The sequence below is a fragment of the Diospyros lotus genome, chromosome 6 (assembly GCF_014633365.1).
Source record: "Diospyros lotus cultivar Yz01 chromosome 6, ASM1463336v1, whole genome shotgun sequence".
Lineage (NCBI taxonomy): Eukaryota > Viridiplantae > Streptophyta > Magnoliopsida > Ericales > Ebenaceae > Diospyros > Diospyros lotus.
The window spans coordinates 14,004,123-14,021,220 of record NC_068343.1 but is presented as its reverse complement, the minus strand read 5'-3'; the positions used below and the strand labels follow the sequence as shown (position 1 = coordinate 14,021,220).

At 37.2% G+C, this 17,098-nt stretch overlaps 2 protein-coding genes across 14 annotated transcripts in view; both read left to right on the top strand.

Annotated features, from left to right (window-relative positions):
- Window positions 1-227: 227 nt before the first annotated feature.
- The window catches only part of LOC127803331 (microtubule-destabilizing protein 60), an 18,660-nt gene continuing 1,789 nt past the window's right edge, over window positions 228-17,098 (top strand). The window contains exons 1-7 of one of the 4 annotated variants that reach the window (XM_052339475.1): window positions 228-312; window positions 426-524; window positions 1,076-1,117; window positions 1,196-1,303; window positions 1,402-1,461; window positions 1,553-1,647; window positions 1,808-2,227. In XM_052339475.1, coding sequence (XP_052195435.1) covers window positions 280-312; window positions 426-524; window positions 1,076-1,117; window positions 1,196-1,303; window positions 1,402-1,461; window positions 1,553-1,647; window positions 1,808-1,892 — 522 coding nt within the window. In that variant the 5' untranslated portion in view covers window positions 228-279 and the 3' untranslated portion in view covers window positions 1,893-2,227. Of the gene's footprint in view, window positions 313-425; window positions 525-1,075; window positions 1,118-1,195; window positions 1,304-1,401; window positions 1,462-1,552; window positions 1,648-1,807; window positions 2,228-17,098 lie in introns of those variants that run through there. The other 3 variants (XM_052339477.1, XM_052339478.1, XM_052339476.1) reach the window with 3 other exon arrangements.
- The window catches only part of LOC127803328 (pre-mRNA splicing factor SR-like 1), a 36,913-nt gene continuing 24,799 nt past the window's right edge, over window positions 4,985-17,098 (top strand). For 2 of the 10 annotated variants that reach the window (XR_008023498.1, XM_052339465.1), the window contains exons 1-3: window positions 4,985-5,126; window positions 5,689-6,020; window positions 7,111-7,191. Coding sequence is in view for 6 of the 10 variants with exons in the window: in XM_052339465.1 (XP_052195425.1) it covers window positions 5,733-6,020; window positions 7,111-7,191 (369 nt within the window). In the remaining 4 variants the exon portion in view is untranslated. Of the gene's footprint in view, window positions 5,127-5,228; window positions 5,341-5,688; window positions 6,021-7,110; window positions 7,192-10,867; window positions 11,193-17,098 lie in introns of those variants that run through there. The other 8 variants (XR_008023497.1, XM_052339464.1, XM_052339474.1 and 5 more) reach the window with 7 other exon arrangements.

Here is a 17,098-nt window from a genome sequence, read left to right as displayed (position 1 = left end):
AATTAAATCAAAGAAGGAGGGAATTTGAAGTAACTTGAGAGTGCAACGATTGGCTGTGAAAATGCATGTCATGAGAGGGAGGTTTAATCAGAAAGTTTGGTGCAAGAGAGCATGCAACTTCCTGAACATGCTGGCGATGTAGCAACAATAACTTATTGTAAACTCACACTCTCGTTCACTAATATATATATATCTTCAGAGACCATCCCTTTTGTTCAATACACGGACAAGAATTTCACTACTTCAGTGCTGAGTGCTCATTCAGGTTTTCAACTTGACATGGAGATCCCAAGGTCCAAGCCTGCACAAAAGGTTAACAATATTAATTAATGCTTAATTACTACTTCCTATAATTTGCTTTCTATTGTAAATGAATAAAGCAAGGTTTCTAACCTTGGTTTTGCTCTGTTGTTGTGCATTTTAAGTTTGTGAAGCCACAGTCTGCTGTTCAGTCGCCTCCCAGGAAAGGCGTGGTGAGATATGTTCAGCCTCAAGTTCAACAGGCCACCAAAAGCCAATCTTGGGTAGGAAAATACATGTAGAGTTGTTTCATTAATTATTTTCTGATCAACTTCTTAATTTACATAAAACTTGATTAACCACACTACAGACAACTATGAGCTCAATGTCAATGGTGGCTACTCTAGTCATCATCATGTCATTCCCCTTGTGATGTGAGAAATATGACCTTTTTCGCGCTACCAAAGGCGCCCAAAGAAAAGAAACAAAAATAAGCAATTTGAGCGGCACTCGTTGTATTTCTCAAAATATTTTTGAAGCTTTTTTATTAAAATGTTATGAAGATGCAATGAGAAAAATAAATGCAAGTTCTAAGGGAATTGCGTGTACCCCACAGTTCAGGTAATTCGGTTTCTCATTCCATGCACCCTAGCTTTTCTAGTATCAAAGAGATCAACAGATCGATTTTATTTTGTGTTGATCTTTCTGTACTTGCTCCAGCTACTGTTAGTTTATCCTAGCTAGCAGCTTCTATACTTAAAAAGTACCGAGCTATGGCTAATCGGGAAGAGTAGTTTTAACTAAAATTGATGCTTCTGGTGGGATTCCTTCACAGTCCAGAGATGAGCTGAAAGAGCGACAAGGCGACAAACTCAAGGTGATCTTATTATCTATTTCTCTCGCTCCCTCCAAAACAGATTAGAGACTTGTTATAATTAAGAAAACCCACCTGCAGGTTACCCAAAAGCTTCCGGTAGCTGCCAAAGAGAACACTAAGAAGCCACAGGAAATCAAACTCCATACAGAGCAAAGAGCTGCCAGAAGAGCCCTCTTCAATTACACGGTTGTGTAAAATCTTCTAAGCCCTTCACATTAATTTTATAGTGAATTAATTGACCTCAATCCAATCCTTCTCTAAGCCAATGAACATGCTAAATGCAGGTTGCAACCAAACTGTATCTCATGGAGCAGCACAAAAGGCAAGTAGAGAAGCTGCAGAAGGTAAATTCATTATTGTGAAATTAAACTGTATAGTTAAATTAATTCTGATCTTATTTTGTCAAAGCACACACTCTAATGTAACATGAGGCAGATGATTGAGGAAGAAGAGGTCAGGATGCTGAGAAAGGAGATGATTCCCAGAGCTCAATTGATGCCGTTTTTCGATAGACCCTTCTTTCCTCAAAGGTAGCTCTAACTCTTGTTTCTGACATTTTAATTAACATACTGTTTGTCACTCAATATCACAGAATTAGCAGGCTTAATAGAACAAGTCATTCTATATCTCCAGTGCCCAATTTAACTATATATTAGTACTACTAGTTGCTCATTTTCTTTCGTTTTGCAGATCAAGTAGGCCATTAACAGTCCCCAGAGAGCCAAGTTTCCACATTGTGGGTACCAAATGCTCAAGCTCCATCTCTTGCAGTTAATTTCCTTACATTTTTCAGCAGAATATTGGAAGCTTCTAGCTAACTGATGATCGTTCGTGCTTACGAATAAGAGTCTTCATGGGTGTTCCTATATTTCAGTACCTTTTTATCTTTTCCCTTAATTTTGGGCCTTTTCTTTTTGCTCTCTTCTTTTGTCGCTTTGCGTATGTTGTAAAAATCAGTCAATGTATAGATGGATGAGTGTTAAAATGTAATAGTTGAGCAGCAGCTTCATAATTAGGAACGCTACATGTAGTTAGAGATGTGAGATCAGTACTTGTTTTATTGTGTCAATAAAAAATATGCATTTAAGCCTCTTTTTGGGGGTGGTGTTATTTGTGTTGTCTTTTTATTTTAATTGATTATACCTAATAATGATAAAAATAGAGATGCCCATGAAATAAATATTGATTAAACTAAGCTCCCATGGCATAGCTCGAGTGGTAGGATGAACACTATGATAGTGTCAATTTAGTAGATTGCGAGTTTGATTCTCGTTATGTGCAAGAGTCAAATGCCCAACTTGCGATTTATTTTTCCTGATGTAATCGATGGCGCGAGTATCGAGATTTTTATTAAAATGAGTATTGATGACAAAAGTCCCCAACTAATAAAGAATAATATGAGAGTGGGGTAAGATAATCCTCAATTTTTCTTATTAAGGACAAGGAATAATAAAATTTATATATCATTCTCTCTCGACTCTGGTTTGCCCTGTCCCACCCTTACTCCATCATATGTATAAATTAAAAAATTAAACTATATTTATATAAATTATTTTTCATATTATATAATGTATTATGAACATGTAAACAAAATTGAGTTCAACCTGTGGTTATTGTGGAGGAAGTAAGGTTCAAAACGTTTTGTATTGGATAAGTTATTTATCATGGATTTTAATTGGAGAATTTTGTTATATTTTGTTGTTCTTAATTAATAAGAAAAATCTTTGATGGATTTAATTATGCTATAATTCTTGTTTATTTTAATTTTTGATAAATCCTTGAGATTTTTTTAAATTATACTCATCATCCTTATGTCTTAAAAAATAACATATATTTCCCTTGAATTTCATGGCTATGGCTGTGCATTACTCTCCTCTGCAATTAATTGTAATTGGTTTCCTAAAATATCATTTCTTTCTCCATTTTGCTACAAAAAACAAAATAAATAAAAAATTACAAATGGTGGCTAGTTAAATATCATTAATTTATTTTTAATAATAAAATAATTATTAAATTATTCTCAAGAAGAATGGGATTCTTACCCTTTAGATAGCGTTTGTTAAAATAAATAGGATAAAATTGTATCAAGATAAGACTAAAATGCTTTCTTAATTAAGATATGTAATGATCAAGATAATGTTAGAAAACATTTCAAAATTTTTATTATATTGTTTATTCAAATTTTTAGAATGCATTAAAAAATATATACATTATTATTTTTATCTGTAAGGTCTATGATATACTTATTTTGAGAGGGAGAGAGATAAGTTGTCGGCGTTCAAAATTAGCCGATCGTGATTTGTAAGCCCACAATGAGTAAATAAGCCCAAATGTAAGGAAGAGGAACGAAATAGAAAGTACGTAGGAGGTTTTTACGTGATTCGGGCAGAACGATACCTACTTTACGACTACTTTCTAAGTATTCCGGCAAAGTAACAATATGTTATTATAGTTGTTATCTCCCTCCACAATGGTGTTATTGACCCCTATTTATAGTGAGGAGTGTTTACAATTACATAAGATACAAAAGTGTATAAATGATATTATGGGGGACAAGATGTCCTTATCATCTCCATAAAATTAGGAGTGGGACTCCGTATTACTAGGGATCCGATTTGCATCAAATAAAGTAGGTGGGTCCATTTTTTCAAGTTATTTAGCTGCAATGTTGTTATACGAGCTGAATGGTTTGACCGGCAAGCTGAACGGTTAGATCAACGAGTTAGAAGTATTGTTAGAAACTCGTTGGGTATATCGCTAAGAGCTTGCTTGGTTCCAGGATCTGAACTATGATTTCAACAATGTACGAGCTTGCCCTGACCAACTCGGCTGTGCTTACTGGACTTTAGGCAATTGGGCTGGCCTATTGAACTAAGTCTAGCCCATAAGAAGTGGTGCGAGAAATATGTATAATATAAGTATATCTGAAAAATGTTAGATAATAAATCATGTGACATATTTTCTAAGGGTCGTCAAATAAATTTAACAAATATATTGAAAATGATAAAAATCTATAATACTTTTATATTTTTATATTTGTTGTCTATATCTTAATTAACAAACACTTCTTTATTAAGGAGGAGATGCAAGAGAAGTGATATAATAGGGAACTAGGTGGGGATAAGGAAGGTTGTCTTATTTCAAATTGTCTTCTTAATGCTTAATTGGTCTATACTATTTTAGTGGTACCATAAATTTAATTAAAAATATATAAATTGGTACCCCTGAATAAACAAAATTTTCAGCCCTAAATTTAATTTTTTTAGGCAAATCAATATAACCAATAAATGATATACTTTAGGAGACAAAACTGATTTATGAAAATTAAAATCAAAAGAATAATAGAATACTAGTACAAACAATAAAAGAAAGGTCAAAATTTATTGCAATAGGCGTATTACATTTTTGTGTGAACATCGTGCAAATTTTTATGTAAAGATAAAAAAGTAATTTTTCCCTTTCACACAAAATTTAAACCTCCCATTTTGGATGTCCTTCATTTCGAATTCAGAATAATGTCTCTTATAAATATTTTGGACTAAATAATTTACAAACAATTAAGAAGAGACTTTAAGATAAGAAGTGTATTCATTAATTAAAAATTAAGATTTGTGAATTTATTTTTAAGCCAATTAGTTTGCAACCAAGAAGAGATTTTAGAACATATTTAGGGAAATTCAATATTTTTATTTTATCAGCCTTATTTTCTTTAAAAACGAAAATTGTTTTGTTACTATCAAAGAAAAAAAAAAAAAAACCTTATGTGAACTAAGTACTTTTTGGTTATTTGGGCCGAGAGTTGGGCTGCATGACCAAAAGTCCACTACGGCCTGTAGTCTTAGGCCTTAAGATAGCATGATGACAAGCATTCTAGGGCATCATACCTCTCGGCTTTCGTTTCGTCACATATAGAGTCCTGGCCTGGTTCGAGCTTCCATTTCTATTCGCTCGCTTGCTTCCGTCCTCTTCTCCCCTCTTTCTCTGTGGCTTTGATTGACGAATCAAGAGAGTAAGAAGCCCTAATTCTGCTGCTATATCAAGTCAATTTCTGTTTCTGCTCAATTTATTCCACTGATTGAGAGGTCACTATTTTTGAATTTCGTAATGCTAGGGATCCGATTGTACGTGCATAAAGCGTTTCTTCTACTTTTTGTTCTTCAATTTCAATGTTGTTCAACTTCGATAATTTGTTCGGACATACACATGTATATGCTTATGGATAGGTAATCGTTTGCTCTTATGTGGATTTGTTCATTCCTCTCCCCCGCTCCCCCCAATTGTGTTTTCATAGCTGTTTCTTTTGCATACTTCGCCCCAAGTTTGAATTTTGTTTCTCTCCATCTTTTGAAGTCCTGGTTACCAAGGGATTTTGGATTCTTTTTTGTTCTTGGTTTCTGACGGCAGAAGAAAAATGTATGTGCCTTTGTTCTGTATTTTCTGATTTATTAGACCGGGTATAGATATTTTGACTTACGTTGAAGGTACTTGTTTTTCGGTTTCTTTTTGTGGCGGATTCATCTATATTGCTATAGAAATGAGCTCAGACCCTTTAAACACTATTCTTCTCACAGATTGCAGTTACTGGAGTCCAAGAACTTCTGTTTGATGACCCATTATGGAGATACAAACTTCGGGGAAACCAATTGATCAGCTTTTGGAGAAGGTTCTTTGCATGAACATCCTTTCGTCTGATTATTTCAAAGAGCTTTACCGACTGAAAACTTACCATGAAGTGATAGATGAGATTTACAATCAAGTTGATCACGTAGAGCCATGGATGACGGGAAACTGTCGAGGCCCTTCAACGGCATTTTGTCTACTCTATAAGTTTTTCACTATGAAGCTAACTGTCAAGCAAATGCATGGCCTGTTAAAGCATCCAGATTCTCCTTACATAAGAGCAGTGAGTAGCACCTCTTCATGTGATGCTTAATTATTTTTTTACTGGAAATTTACCTTTATGAATGAATAATAGTGATTGCTATGCCATTCATATTCCCGGCTTTTAGCTCATAATTTTAAGTAAATAAGACATCACACTGTTGCTTGAACTGGGTAGAATATTTGGTTGGTGAAAATATATGTAAACATTTTCTTTCCGCTTCAAGAATGTAAAAAGTAATATATATCCAAAGAGGCTTTGTTATTATAGCTTCTTAATGATGGAACAACAATATGTCACATTCCTAGGGTTACCTAGGGTTGAGACTAGAATTAGGGGAGAAATTAGAATGAGAGAATTTGAGGGAAGGAGAGAAACTAGCAGAAAGGGAGGGAGAAATCAGAGAGAACCGAGAGAGGGATAGAGAGAATTAGAAGGAAAGGATTTCAATCTTATTTCACATAACTTCCCATCTTCTTACAAGTAGCCCTGTTATAGGTGTAGCTGGCTGCTAACTCATAACAACACCCATGTTCTCCTAACAGATTGCAAAATATCTCCCAACAAACTATTGTAACCCTATTACAATATTGCCCCTTTATTGCTCATTGGGTCATGACACAATAGTGATTCTTTTTTTTTTTTTTTTATGTTGTTTGTCATGTTGTGGCCTTAATGAATGTTTAGAAGGATGTAACCCTGTATATTTCCATTTCCTTTGCCTTTTCTGGGATCCGTTTCTCTTTTGTGGAAAATTTCGTAATTATGTGTGCAAATATGGAATGAAATAAGATCATTATGTTACCATTCATCATTGTCACAATTACTCCTTCCTGGTGCATTTGCTATTTCATTTTTGTCTTGTGTTTTTCATGTTTTGGACTTAAAGATGTTCAGAGGGATGTAACCACATATATTTCCATTTCCTTTTGTCTTTTCTGGATCTCTAGTTTCTCTTGTGGTGAAAATTTTGTAATTATATGTGCAAATATGGATTGAAATAAGGTCTTATCTTACCATTCATCATTGTCGCAATTACTCCTCCTTGGTTCTGTTTGTTATTTCATTTTTGCCTTCCCACTGGCTACAGTGAACCAATTTATCCATGCAGGTTGGGTTTCTTTACTTGAGATATGCTGCGGATCCAAAGACATTATGGAATTGGGTTGAACCCTATCTCAAGGATGATGAGGTATATTCATGATCTTTGATTGCCTTTTCTTATCAAGAACTGGTTGGGCGGGGTTTATTGATTTTATTTTGAGACACTCCCATTTGCCTGTTGGGTTCATTTGAAAATAGCATTTTTTCAATTTTTAGTCAAGTATTGGTTGCTTCTAAGATATCTGCCCAATGAAGGAGAACCTATATTCAAAATAGTAGTTCCTCACCTTAGCTAAAAGAAAGCGGCCTTTTTCCCCCTTCTCCATGTTCATGAACTAGGCAATGGCAATTTATGTTCTTATTATATTTAAGGGTACTTAACAGAACATCCAAAGAAAATATCTATGTTGAATTACTTTAGCCATTAACTATATGAGCTTCCCTGTCTTACATGCCAGTTATCATGCCATTCAACTACTTATTGACTGCAAATATTCTATTACTTTTGAGAACCATTTTGCCTTTCATGTTATCATTCAAGTTCCAAGTACAGGAAACCTCTTGCACTCTCTAAAATTTCATTGTAGCAATAGTAGCACGTGCAAATTGTTGCCCCTTTATGACTAGAAGGTTATGGGTACAAGTTGTGAAAACAATCACTTTGCAAAACAACAAGGGTATGGCTATTGCAAAAATAACCCCATGGAAAGAAGGGAGCCTGGTGCATTAGGGATGCCCTTTCGTTGTTGTATTACAACTAGATTCTAGTTTCAATGTTAGTTGTGAAGTTACTTTTCATCTTCTTTTGAGAGTGTTGTCTCATTGCCTCTTAGTTACTTGGGTTTCCAAAATTATCTTATGATGTCCCTTTGCCATAAAAAATGAGATGGACAAAAACCAAAAGATTTGGGCAAATGGCCTATATATGTGACATTGATTTGAAAGTTGTCTTTGGCCTATATGTGTGGATATATGAAGGGGGCAAACACCCTCTTGCCTTGTTGTGTGGTCCTTTTTGCCACGACCCTAGGATAAGATTGTAATTGATTGGCATTTACCTTGTATGAGTCGTTGGGGTCTAACTATTTGAAACTATATAAACAACTAGTGGTTTGGCTGTTATGTTAGTTAGATGGTTGATTGTACTAGAGGTTCTATAAAGAGACCTACTAGTGGTAAGGAAGTATCATTTGGAGAATAATAAAGAATTCTTTTCTCTCATTTCTGCTTCTCTCTCTCATTCCCTCTCGTTCTCCCTTTCTTCCTTTCATCACTCTATTTGTTCCTTTCTCCCTCCAATTCTGTTCTTTCTTCTTCTAAATTTCCTATTCATACCCTAGTAAACCTTAGGGTTGTGACAAGTGGTATCAGAGCCAGACAATCCTTGGTTGTGAATTTTTCAATTTGGGCATAAACCTTAAGCAGTGAATTGAGGGTTTGATTTGACACAAAACTAGCAGTGTCGGAAGTGACTGAGTCACAAGAAGTAGGCCAACAAAGCTAATTTTGCAGACAACGACTTGGAATTGAAGTCGCAGTAGAGTGTGTGACAAGCAAAGTCAGACGTTCTTGGGTGCGAAATTGAACGAGTCACGGTGTCGACTCAAGAAGTAGTGAATTCCGGTGATTACGGAAATTACAGAGTCGATGAATTCAAGATTCTACGATTTCAGGAGGATCGGTGATTGGGTAAGAAGACCCAAGCAAAGCCGGACGATCTTGGGGGTCGGAAGTAGAAGGTGAAGCAAGAGGTAGTCTCATGATAGCAAATTTTGGAATTTTCAGTGCGTTTGGAGATCAAGGTGCCATGGCCGAGGGAACACGCTTGAAGCAGCTGGAGATCATGTTAGAATCCATGGAGTTTGGGGTGATCCACACCCAAGAAACCATATGCCAAACGCGGGAGGACTTGGCTGAATGGAAAGAAGCTATGAAGAAGCCATGCCAATGGCCACGAAGAAGCACTAAGAAGCATTGGAGAAGTAACAAGAAGTGATGAAGCGGTGCCAAGAAACGGTGGAATTTCAGGGACGAAGGATCGATAGTATGCTAAGCATGTTGTATTCCCTACCCCAATTCCGGTTGCCGCAGGAATATCCCCCAAGACAGGCCTTTGACTCGATTTTGCCACACCAGGGCAATCCTTCGGGCACACAAGGAATTCTTGATGCAGTAGATCAAACTGCAACTCAAGAAGTTTCGGGGAGGAATCAACAAGAGTTGACTTAGACCCATTTTCCAATGCCAAGATTGGAGATTCCGATGTTTGAAGGAAAGAAACCACGATGGTGGGTACAAAGGTGCGAAAGATTTTTCCAATTCCCCCAGATCCCTGAAGATTAAAAGATAAACTTGGCGTCGGGCTATTTGAATGAAGAAGCAGATTCTTGGTATCAAGGATGGGTCCAAGACGAAGGAATGCATGGAAGCTGGGCAGAATTTGATGATGGGTTATGTGATTGCTTTGGGGAGGAAAACATGGCTGATGTAGTTGAAGAATTCAGTAAGTTAAAGCAAGAGGGGATTGTGGTTGAGTACCAAGCTCGATTTGAGGAGTTGAGATCTATTGTGAGCATGGTGCAACCAGGACTTACAGAGCAGTATTTGGTATCAGTCTTTATTAGCGGATTGAGGGAGGAATTGCAGCCCATGGTGAAGATGATGACCCCTATGTCTGTGAAGTAAGTTGCTAAAAAAGCTAGGCTGCAAGAAATGACCTCAGAGGCCATTTTCAAGAAGCGTAATGTTCCCTACGAGCCGAGTTTATTGGCTGGGCAGCACAGAGGTGGTAACTCTAGGCTTTTGTTTGCAGGGCCTAATCAAGAGGCAGCCAAAGCACAACCCTATAATAATGGCATGAAGGGTATTCTGATAGAGCAAAAGAGACAACTAGGGCTATGCTTTAGGTGTGGAGACAAATTTAGCCTCGAACATCAATGTAAGAGGTAGCTGATGAATATGGAAGGGGAAAAGGAAGAAGAAGAGGAGGATGTCTCTCATGAAGAAACCGGTGAGTGCAAGGTGATCATTGGGGAGGAATAACGGCTACATTCTATACTGACTGAAGTATTTGAAGGAATGGCTGAGGCAGCAGTGGAACAAAGAATTGTTTGAAGGGGTGGGGATTTGTCACGACCCTAGGGTAGGATTGTAATTGATTGGCATTTACCTTGTATGAGCCGTTGGGGGCTAACTATCTGAAACTGTATAAACAGCTAGTGGTTTGGCTGTTATGTTAGTTAGGTGGTTGATTGTACTAGAGGCTCTATAAAGGGACCTACACAGCAGTAAGGAAGTATCATTTGGAGAATAATAAAGAATTCTTTTCTCTCATTTCTGCTCTCTCTTGTTCTCTCTCTCATTCCCTCTTGTTCTCTCTTTCTTCCTTTCCTCACTCTATTTGTTCCTTTCTCCCTCCAATTCTGTTCTTTCTTCTTCTAAATTTCCTATTCAAACCCTAGTAAACTGTAGGGTTGTGACACTTTTGATGTTCCAGCTGAGACAAAAGAGATTGGATCTTTAGCAAGAGGAGCAGGTAATAGGGAAGTGGAAGTGGAGAAAAGGGAAGGGTAAGGTTGGGGTTTAGAAATGGAGGCAAGACATGAAGAGGAAAAAGCACACTCTTGGATTGTTTGTTTTCTCAGTTTACTTGGAGTTATGGTTTTGTGGCTATTGACTTGGTTCACCTGTGTTTTCATTTGCATCCTTAAGAAATATTAGTGGAAAGAGACTATGCTTCATATTATTTTGCCCCATGATGACAGGTTAACTGCGTGTTGCCTTCCTCCAATCATTGCATGTGATGGAAGAGGTGGGGGGCTTTAATGGAACTGATGGTAGCTCATGTCTTGAGACTGCCTACCAATCACTATGCTATCAAGCTTAATGGAAGCTCCCAAGTCGAGATAGTAATTTAACTATATCTTTAGACTTGATTATTAGTTTCCATGCAAGGATGTTACTAGAGAATATCATAATAAAGATAGACTTATTTGTTACTAAAGGTTGTAACCTAGAACCACTTAATCAGAAGATCTGGTTTAATTTTGTGATGATGTATAAGTTCGTTTCTTGGTAAATACTTCCTGTTTCCAGCATTGCAAAAGAATTAATATCTTCTATTTATATTGCGTTAAAGTAATTAAAAATGCTTGCTTCATTTTCTTGTTTATGCTATGTAAAATGTAGGTTTAAGGTAATGGTATTTGAGAAGTATGGAAACTAAGAAAGATGCGTATTTTGTTGGATATTAGCGTTAATATTCAGAGGACACTTTCAAGTGTCTAACTCTTGTCCAACCACATTCTATTTTTATTTTATTTTTATAAGTAAACACTTTAGTAGGCGCTTATTTGGGATCATGTATATCCGTCACTTATTAGAATGATATTGTACAACATACAAATCGTGAAGCATACACATGGCTTGGAGGGTGTCATACCGTTGTCGCCAATGTATCGGACATGGTGACACATGTTGAACACGTCCATGTGGCATGCTAGACATGTTTTTGGTATTTGTAAAGCGGAGTTGTGAGGGGACACACGCAAGATAACGCTTGTCCCCTCAGCGGATATGTTAGAGAAATACATTTAGGATTAGTTTGTTTCTAAACCTGGATTTTGCATGCCTCTTTAATTTTCAAACTTCACGATTCTTCAATTTCCAAACTTTTCACCCTTTTGTCCGTTTTATCTGTGATTTTCAACTGTATTGTGAAGGGCAAGGGTTGAAGACGAGGCAACTAGAGCCTCTAGACTGTGGGTTGTGACTGGCTGGCAATAATGGTGGATTGTACTATTGATGCTGACAAACGGCAATTTTGACAAGTAGCAATAGGAGTTGGATGAGTTTCTTGTGAGTGGGTTTTGGGTGATGTTGATGCAGTGATTGGAACCTAGACCTCACTGGAATTTTTGAGCAACTTTTGGCCTTTTAGTTTCTATTGTAAGCATCCCCTGTGTGTTGCAACGACTTTGGTTTTTGTATGCGTATGATATATTAAATTGATTTGATTGGATTCTTTTATGATACTTGATAATAACTTGATACATAATATATATTATTTTATTATGTTATAAATTGAGAGCACTGGCTGCCTTTAAACACACCCAAAAAACCAATCAAACACTGCCCAACACACTCTCAATCACTCTCAACTCATCGGCCAACAAACCACAACACAAACATGTAATAAAGAACAGAAATTTGAAGACATAAAATTGAACAAGAAAGAAATACACAAACCACATGAGACAATAGATTTATCTTGGTTCAAGCCAATTGAATTGGCCCTACATCCAACCTCTAAAACCTCTCGAGAGAAGCCTCGTGTGATTATCAAAATGATCAGTACAACCCTCACGATTACAAGCCTTTAAGATTACAACGACTATTCTAACACACACAATCTTTTCTCTCTTGACTTTCTCGTGAGAATGGATAATGCATCCCTATGCCTAGACTGTTGTCCTATTTATAGAAAATAGGGCGTTAACTTCTAGGAACTTATAACTGGTATAGACATTTTCGATTTTGCCCCCCAACTTAAATCTATTTATAAAGCTGAAAACCGCCTATCTATACTTCCTAAAATCTGATGCATCCTTACTGCAAATATTCTGGATTTCTCGAGACAACCTTCTAACATATTATGTTTGAGGTGTGCGTTATTGGAGTTCTCTTAACTTTATGTCTTGTGAATATATTTTTTTTTTATTTTTATTATATTATTTTATATTAGATTTATCAATTTTATAAATTTTAAATGCATATTTATGTGTTTGCAATATGGTTTTAATATTTTATTATGCCATTAGAAATATAAAAATTTAATATATTAATTAATGCATCCCAATTGTGTTGTGTCCAGTTTTGAAAAATGTTGCATCCTCATTTCTTGTGTCTTGCGTCCCTATATTCGTGTTTCATAGTGTACCAAGTCTTTATCACACTTTTTTAGTCTTCTGCTACCTCTTTTACTAGCTGCGTGTTTCATTCCATCAATTCTTCTCACATGAGGCTTCATTGGTCTTCTCATAGGACAAAATCATCTTGATCATGCCTCTCACATCTTATATTCAATAGGATCTACTTCAACTTTGTTAGGAATACTTTTTTTTTTAATTTTTTATTTTCTTGTATGGTTGCACATGATATTGTAAGTAAAAAAAGGAAAGAAAAATTAATTACACAATTAAATACACTGGTTTGTATTTATTAATACACATTCCTTTTAACTTTTTGATTTTTAAGAATGTTGAGTTCCAAAAGCTATGACTATGAACATTGTTTTATATATTATATATCAAGACTTCAATGGTGCACCTGGAAACTCATATAGTCTTCCAGGCTTTGTGTTATTATCAATTCACATGGTCGACAAAGGAAGAAGATTGTGTTAGGCAACTGGTAAGTAACATAAAATTAATTGAAGTTGAGCAACATAAATTCTAGACAAATGAGTAAATTGTTGGGGCGTAACCCTCTTCTTGATGTGTCACATTGCTCAAGTATAGTGAAAAATGAGCTAAGCCCATTGCATCAATCAAGGTAGTCAAGGGAGAAAGGCACCTATGATGTTATATCACCTGAGGCACCAGGCAATAAAAAAGTGCTCGCCTAACAGAAGTGAGGTGTTAAATTAACAAATAATAATAAAAAATGTATTTAATATGAAGAAGTCAATTAGATAGTGCATATAATAATAAAACATCCAAAGTACTCTTATCACTTTTATATTAATACACAAATATAAGTGATTATAATTTATATAAAGTTATATAATATTATTAAGTACTAACTCACAAGTGACAAACAATATTGAATATTCAAAGGAGATATGCAACAACACTTGAAAAGTTAATAAAACAGTGAGTGCAACAGTGAGCAAGAGCAATAGTGACTTTGAAAAGTTAATACTAACTGAATAACTATGTAATAGTGACTACAAAGCAACGTCAATATTCAATAACATACAATGCTTTGAAAGAAACAAAGTCTCAAAAAAGAAACAAAGAAGCTTGCAGCAAAAAGAGGGAAAGTAGTGAAAACTGCACTCAAGCATTACCACAACAATAGGTCGACCTAAAGAGCAATAGTAGAGAAGGTGTGGCCACTGAAGGTTTGCCTGTCATGGGTGTTCTTGCTAATGATGAGCAATTGCGGGAAGAGTCAGTGATGCACCATCATGTACCAAGGGTTCTCGGCATGTGACGACTTTGTCAAACCTCTAGCAATTGCTCTTGACGTTGCCTCCCTCTGATCTAAGAGATTAATTCGATTAGAGCTATCGAAAGCAACAAAAATGGTAAATAGAGGAGCTAGGCGTGTTTGTGTGTGTTTTCTTTGTTTTTCTTTCATTTCCTCATTTTTTTACTCTTCCTATTACACTCAAGAGACCTTTTGCCTATCTTGTGCAGATGACCCTTCATTTTCTTCTTTTTTTTTTTTTTCTTTTTTGGTATTTATTTGTTATACCTAGGCAAGGGCTTGCGGCGCTTGATACTTGATCAAAGGCACTACCTAGTTAGCATTTAACTAAAAGAGCCTCACCTAGTAGTAGTAGGCAATGCATTTCCATGATGCCTTGTGTCCCCCAATGTCACAAAAATGGGTGACAACACTCCGAATTCAATGAGAATTAGGAGATTCAATCGAGTTCGCTTAAGAACGGAGAGAAGAAAGGGAGATGGTTAGAAGAATTTAGAGAGAGAGAGAGAGAGAGGATTTAGAAATCTAGTATTCATTCAGATACCTTTCCAAGAGAGACTTGGAAGGTGATATACTCGGTAGGGTAGGCGCTGCCACAAGGGATTCCTTCCTGCCCAACGGTTGTAACAATATAATTTGTCTTATTCAGGTCCCTTTACACGTGGCAAGCTATGGCTAACAAACAACTAACAACCTCTCTACACACTACAACAATAGCTAGTAAATGCAACAGTAAATAGCTATAAATTACAACAAAAAAATTAAAATGACCGCTAATATGAATGGTTGTCGTGACGTTTCCCCCTCCCTTAGCAGGTTTCTCGTCCTCAAGAAATGTTGAGGAGACTGACAGCTCTCAAAAACTGCTTTAGGAGGTCCGGGAGGTACTCTCAAGTGCTGCAATCGGACGAACTATCTTGTCATTTGACCAACACTTGAATCAATGGAGCCCCATGCTTGTAAATCACCCTTCTTTCAATAATAGCCTCCGGTTCTGCCTGCTTGTTAGTCTCTTTAGGAAGTATGGGTAAGGCAGTGCCAACCAGTTGTGCTCCCACTGAACTCTTTAGAAGAGACGCATGAAATACCGGGTGGATTTGGGACCCGACTGGTAGCCTTAGACAGTATGCCACTCTTCCTACCTTAGCTTCTATGGGAAAAGGCCCGAAATACTTGGGACTAAGTTTGATTACCTTTCCCTAAGTAATTGACTTTAAATGTGGGTACCTCAGTCTCAAGTAAACTTCATCCCCCACAGCAAACTCCCTCTCACTCCTTCCCCTGTCAATTGTTTGTTTTATTCGGTTTTGAGCTGCTGCTAGTTCATGCTTCAATTGTTGCGATACCCTTCTTCGTCGCTGAAGATAGTCATCCACTGTTGCTACCTTAATGCCTCCTTACATGGCTAGTAGGATAGGGGGTTTGTATCCAAATAGGGCCTCGAAAGGGGACATGTTGATGGAGGAATGGTGGCTGGTGTTATACCACCATTGAGGCAAAGATAACCACCGATGCCACTCCTTAGGCTGTAAGAGGCAATCGCACCTTCGATAGGTCTCCAAGCTTTGATTCACTCGCTTAGTCTGCCCATTTGATTGAGGATCGTATGTTGTCGACATGCTCAGTTTTACTCCTAAGGCCCTCATGAGTTCCTGTCACATCAAGCTAGTGAAAATTCTGTCCCGGTCGAAAACAATGTACTTAGGAGTCCCATGTAGCTTAACCACTCAGTCTAAGAAGGCCCTAGCAACCTCTTGAGCAGTATAAGGATGAGTCAACCCTATGAAATAAGCAAATTTTGTAAAGAATTGTTTTTTCCTTCTGATTTGGGTAACCCTTCCACAAAATCCATGGACACATATGACCAAGCTTGGCTGGGAATCGACAGTGGTTGTAATAGCCTTAGATAGGCTATCGTTTCTGACTTACACCTCTTGCAGGTGTCACAGGTTGTCACAAACCTCTTAACTTCCGTTCTCATTCTTGGCTAGTGGAAGAGCTACCTCATTCTCAAGTAAGTGTTTTGTACTCCTGAGTGCCCTCCCAAGGGAGACTCATGCAAGGCTTGCATGATTTTACCCTGAGCTCGAACTTATCCCCAATCACCACTCTTCCTTGATATCTCAGCATTACTTCCACTAGGGTGTACCCTTCTACCTTGGTGGATCCCATAGACAACTTTTCCAGCAGCCCTTTTATCTTCTCATCTCCTTCATAGCTATCAACCACCTCTTGGTACCTCTGGAACCACCAGAGTTATGGTTGTTGTACTCCCTTCCTCGTGGTGCCTAGATAGAGCATCAACCACGACATTTTTCCTTCCTTTCCTATATTGTATGGTATAATCAAGGTCCATTAGTTTAGACATGCCTATCTGTAGCTGAGTATGTAGTTTATGTTGTAACATGAACTTTAGGCTTTCATGATTGGTCCTAATTATGAATCTGCCCCTTTCCAGATGATGCCTCCACTTGTCAACAACCATCAACACCGCTATAAATTCCTTTTCATAGATACTAAGTCCCAAATGCTCAGGGCTCAAGACCTGGCTAAAAAATGCTAATGGCCGACCTTCTTGTACCAACACCACCCCAATGCCCATGCCACTTGCATCAGTTTCTAAAACAAAAGGTTTTGTGAAGTCGGGCAGCCCTAGGAAGGACACCCTACTCATGGCCTCCTTTAGCTTCTTAAAGGCCTCTTCAGCCAAGGGACCCCAATTGAATCCCCCCTTTCTTCAAAAGGTCTGTTAGGGGCTTGCTGATGGCCCCATAGTCTTTCAC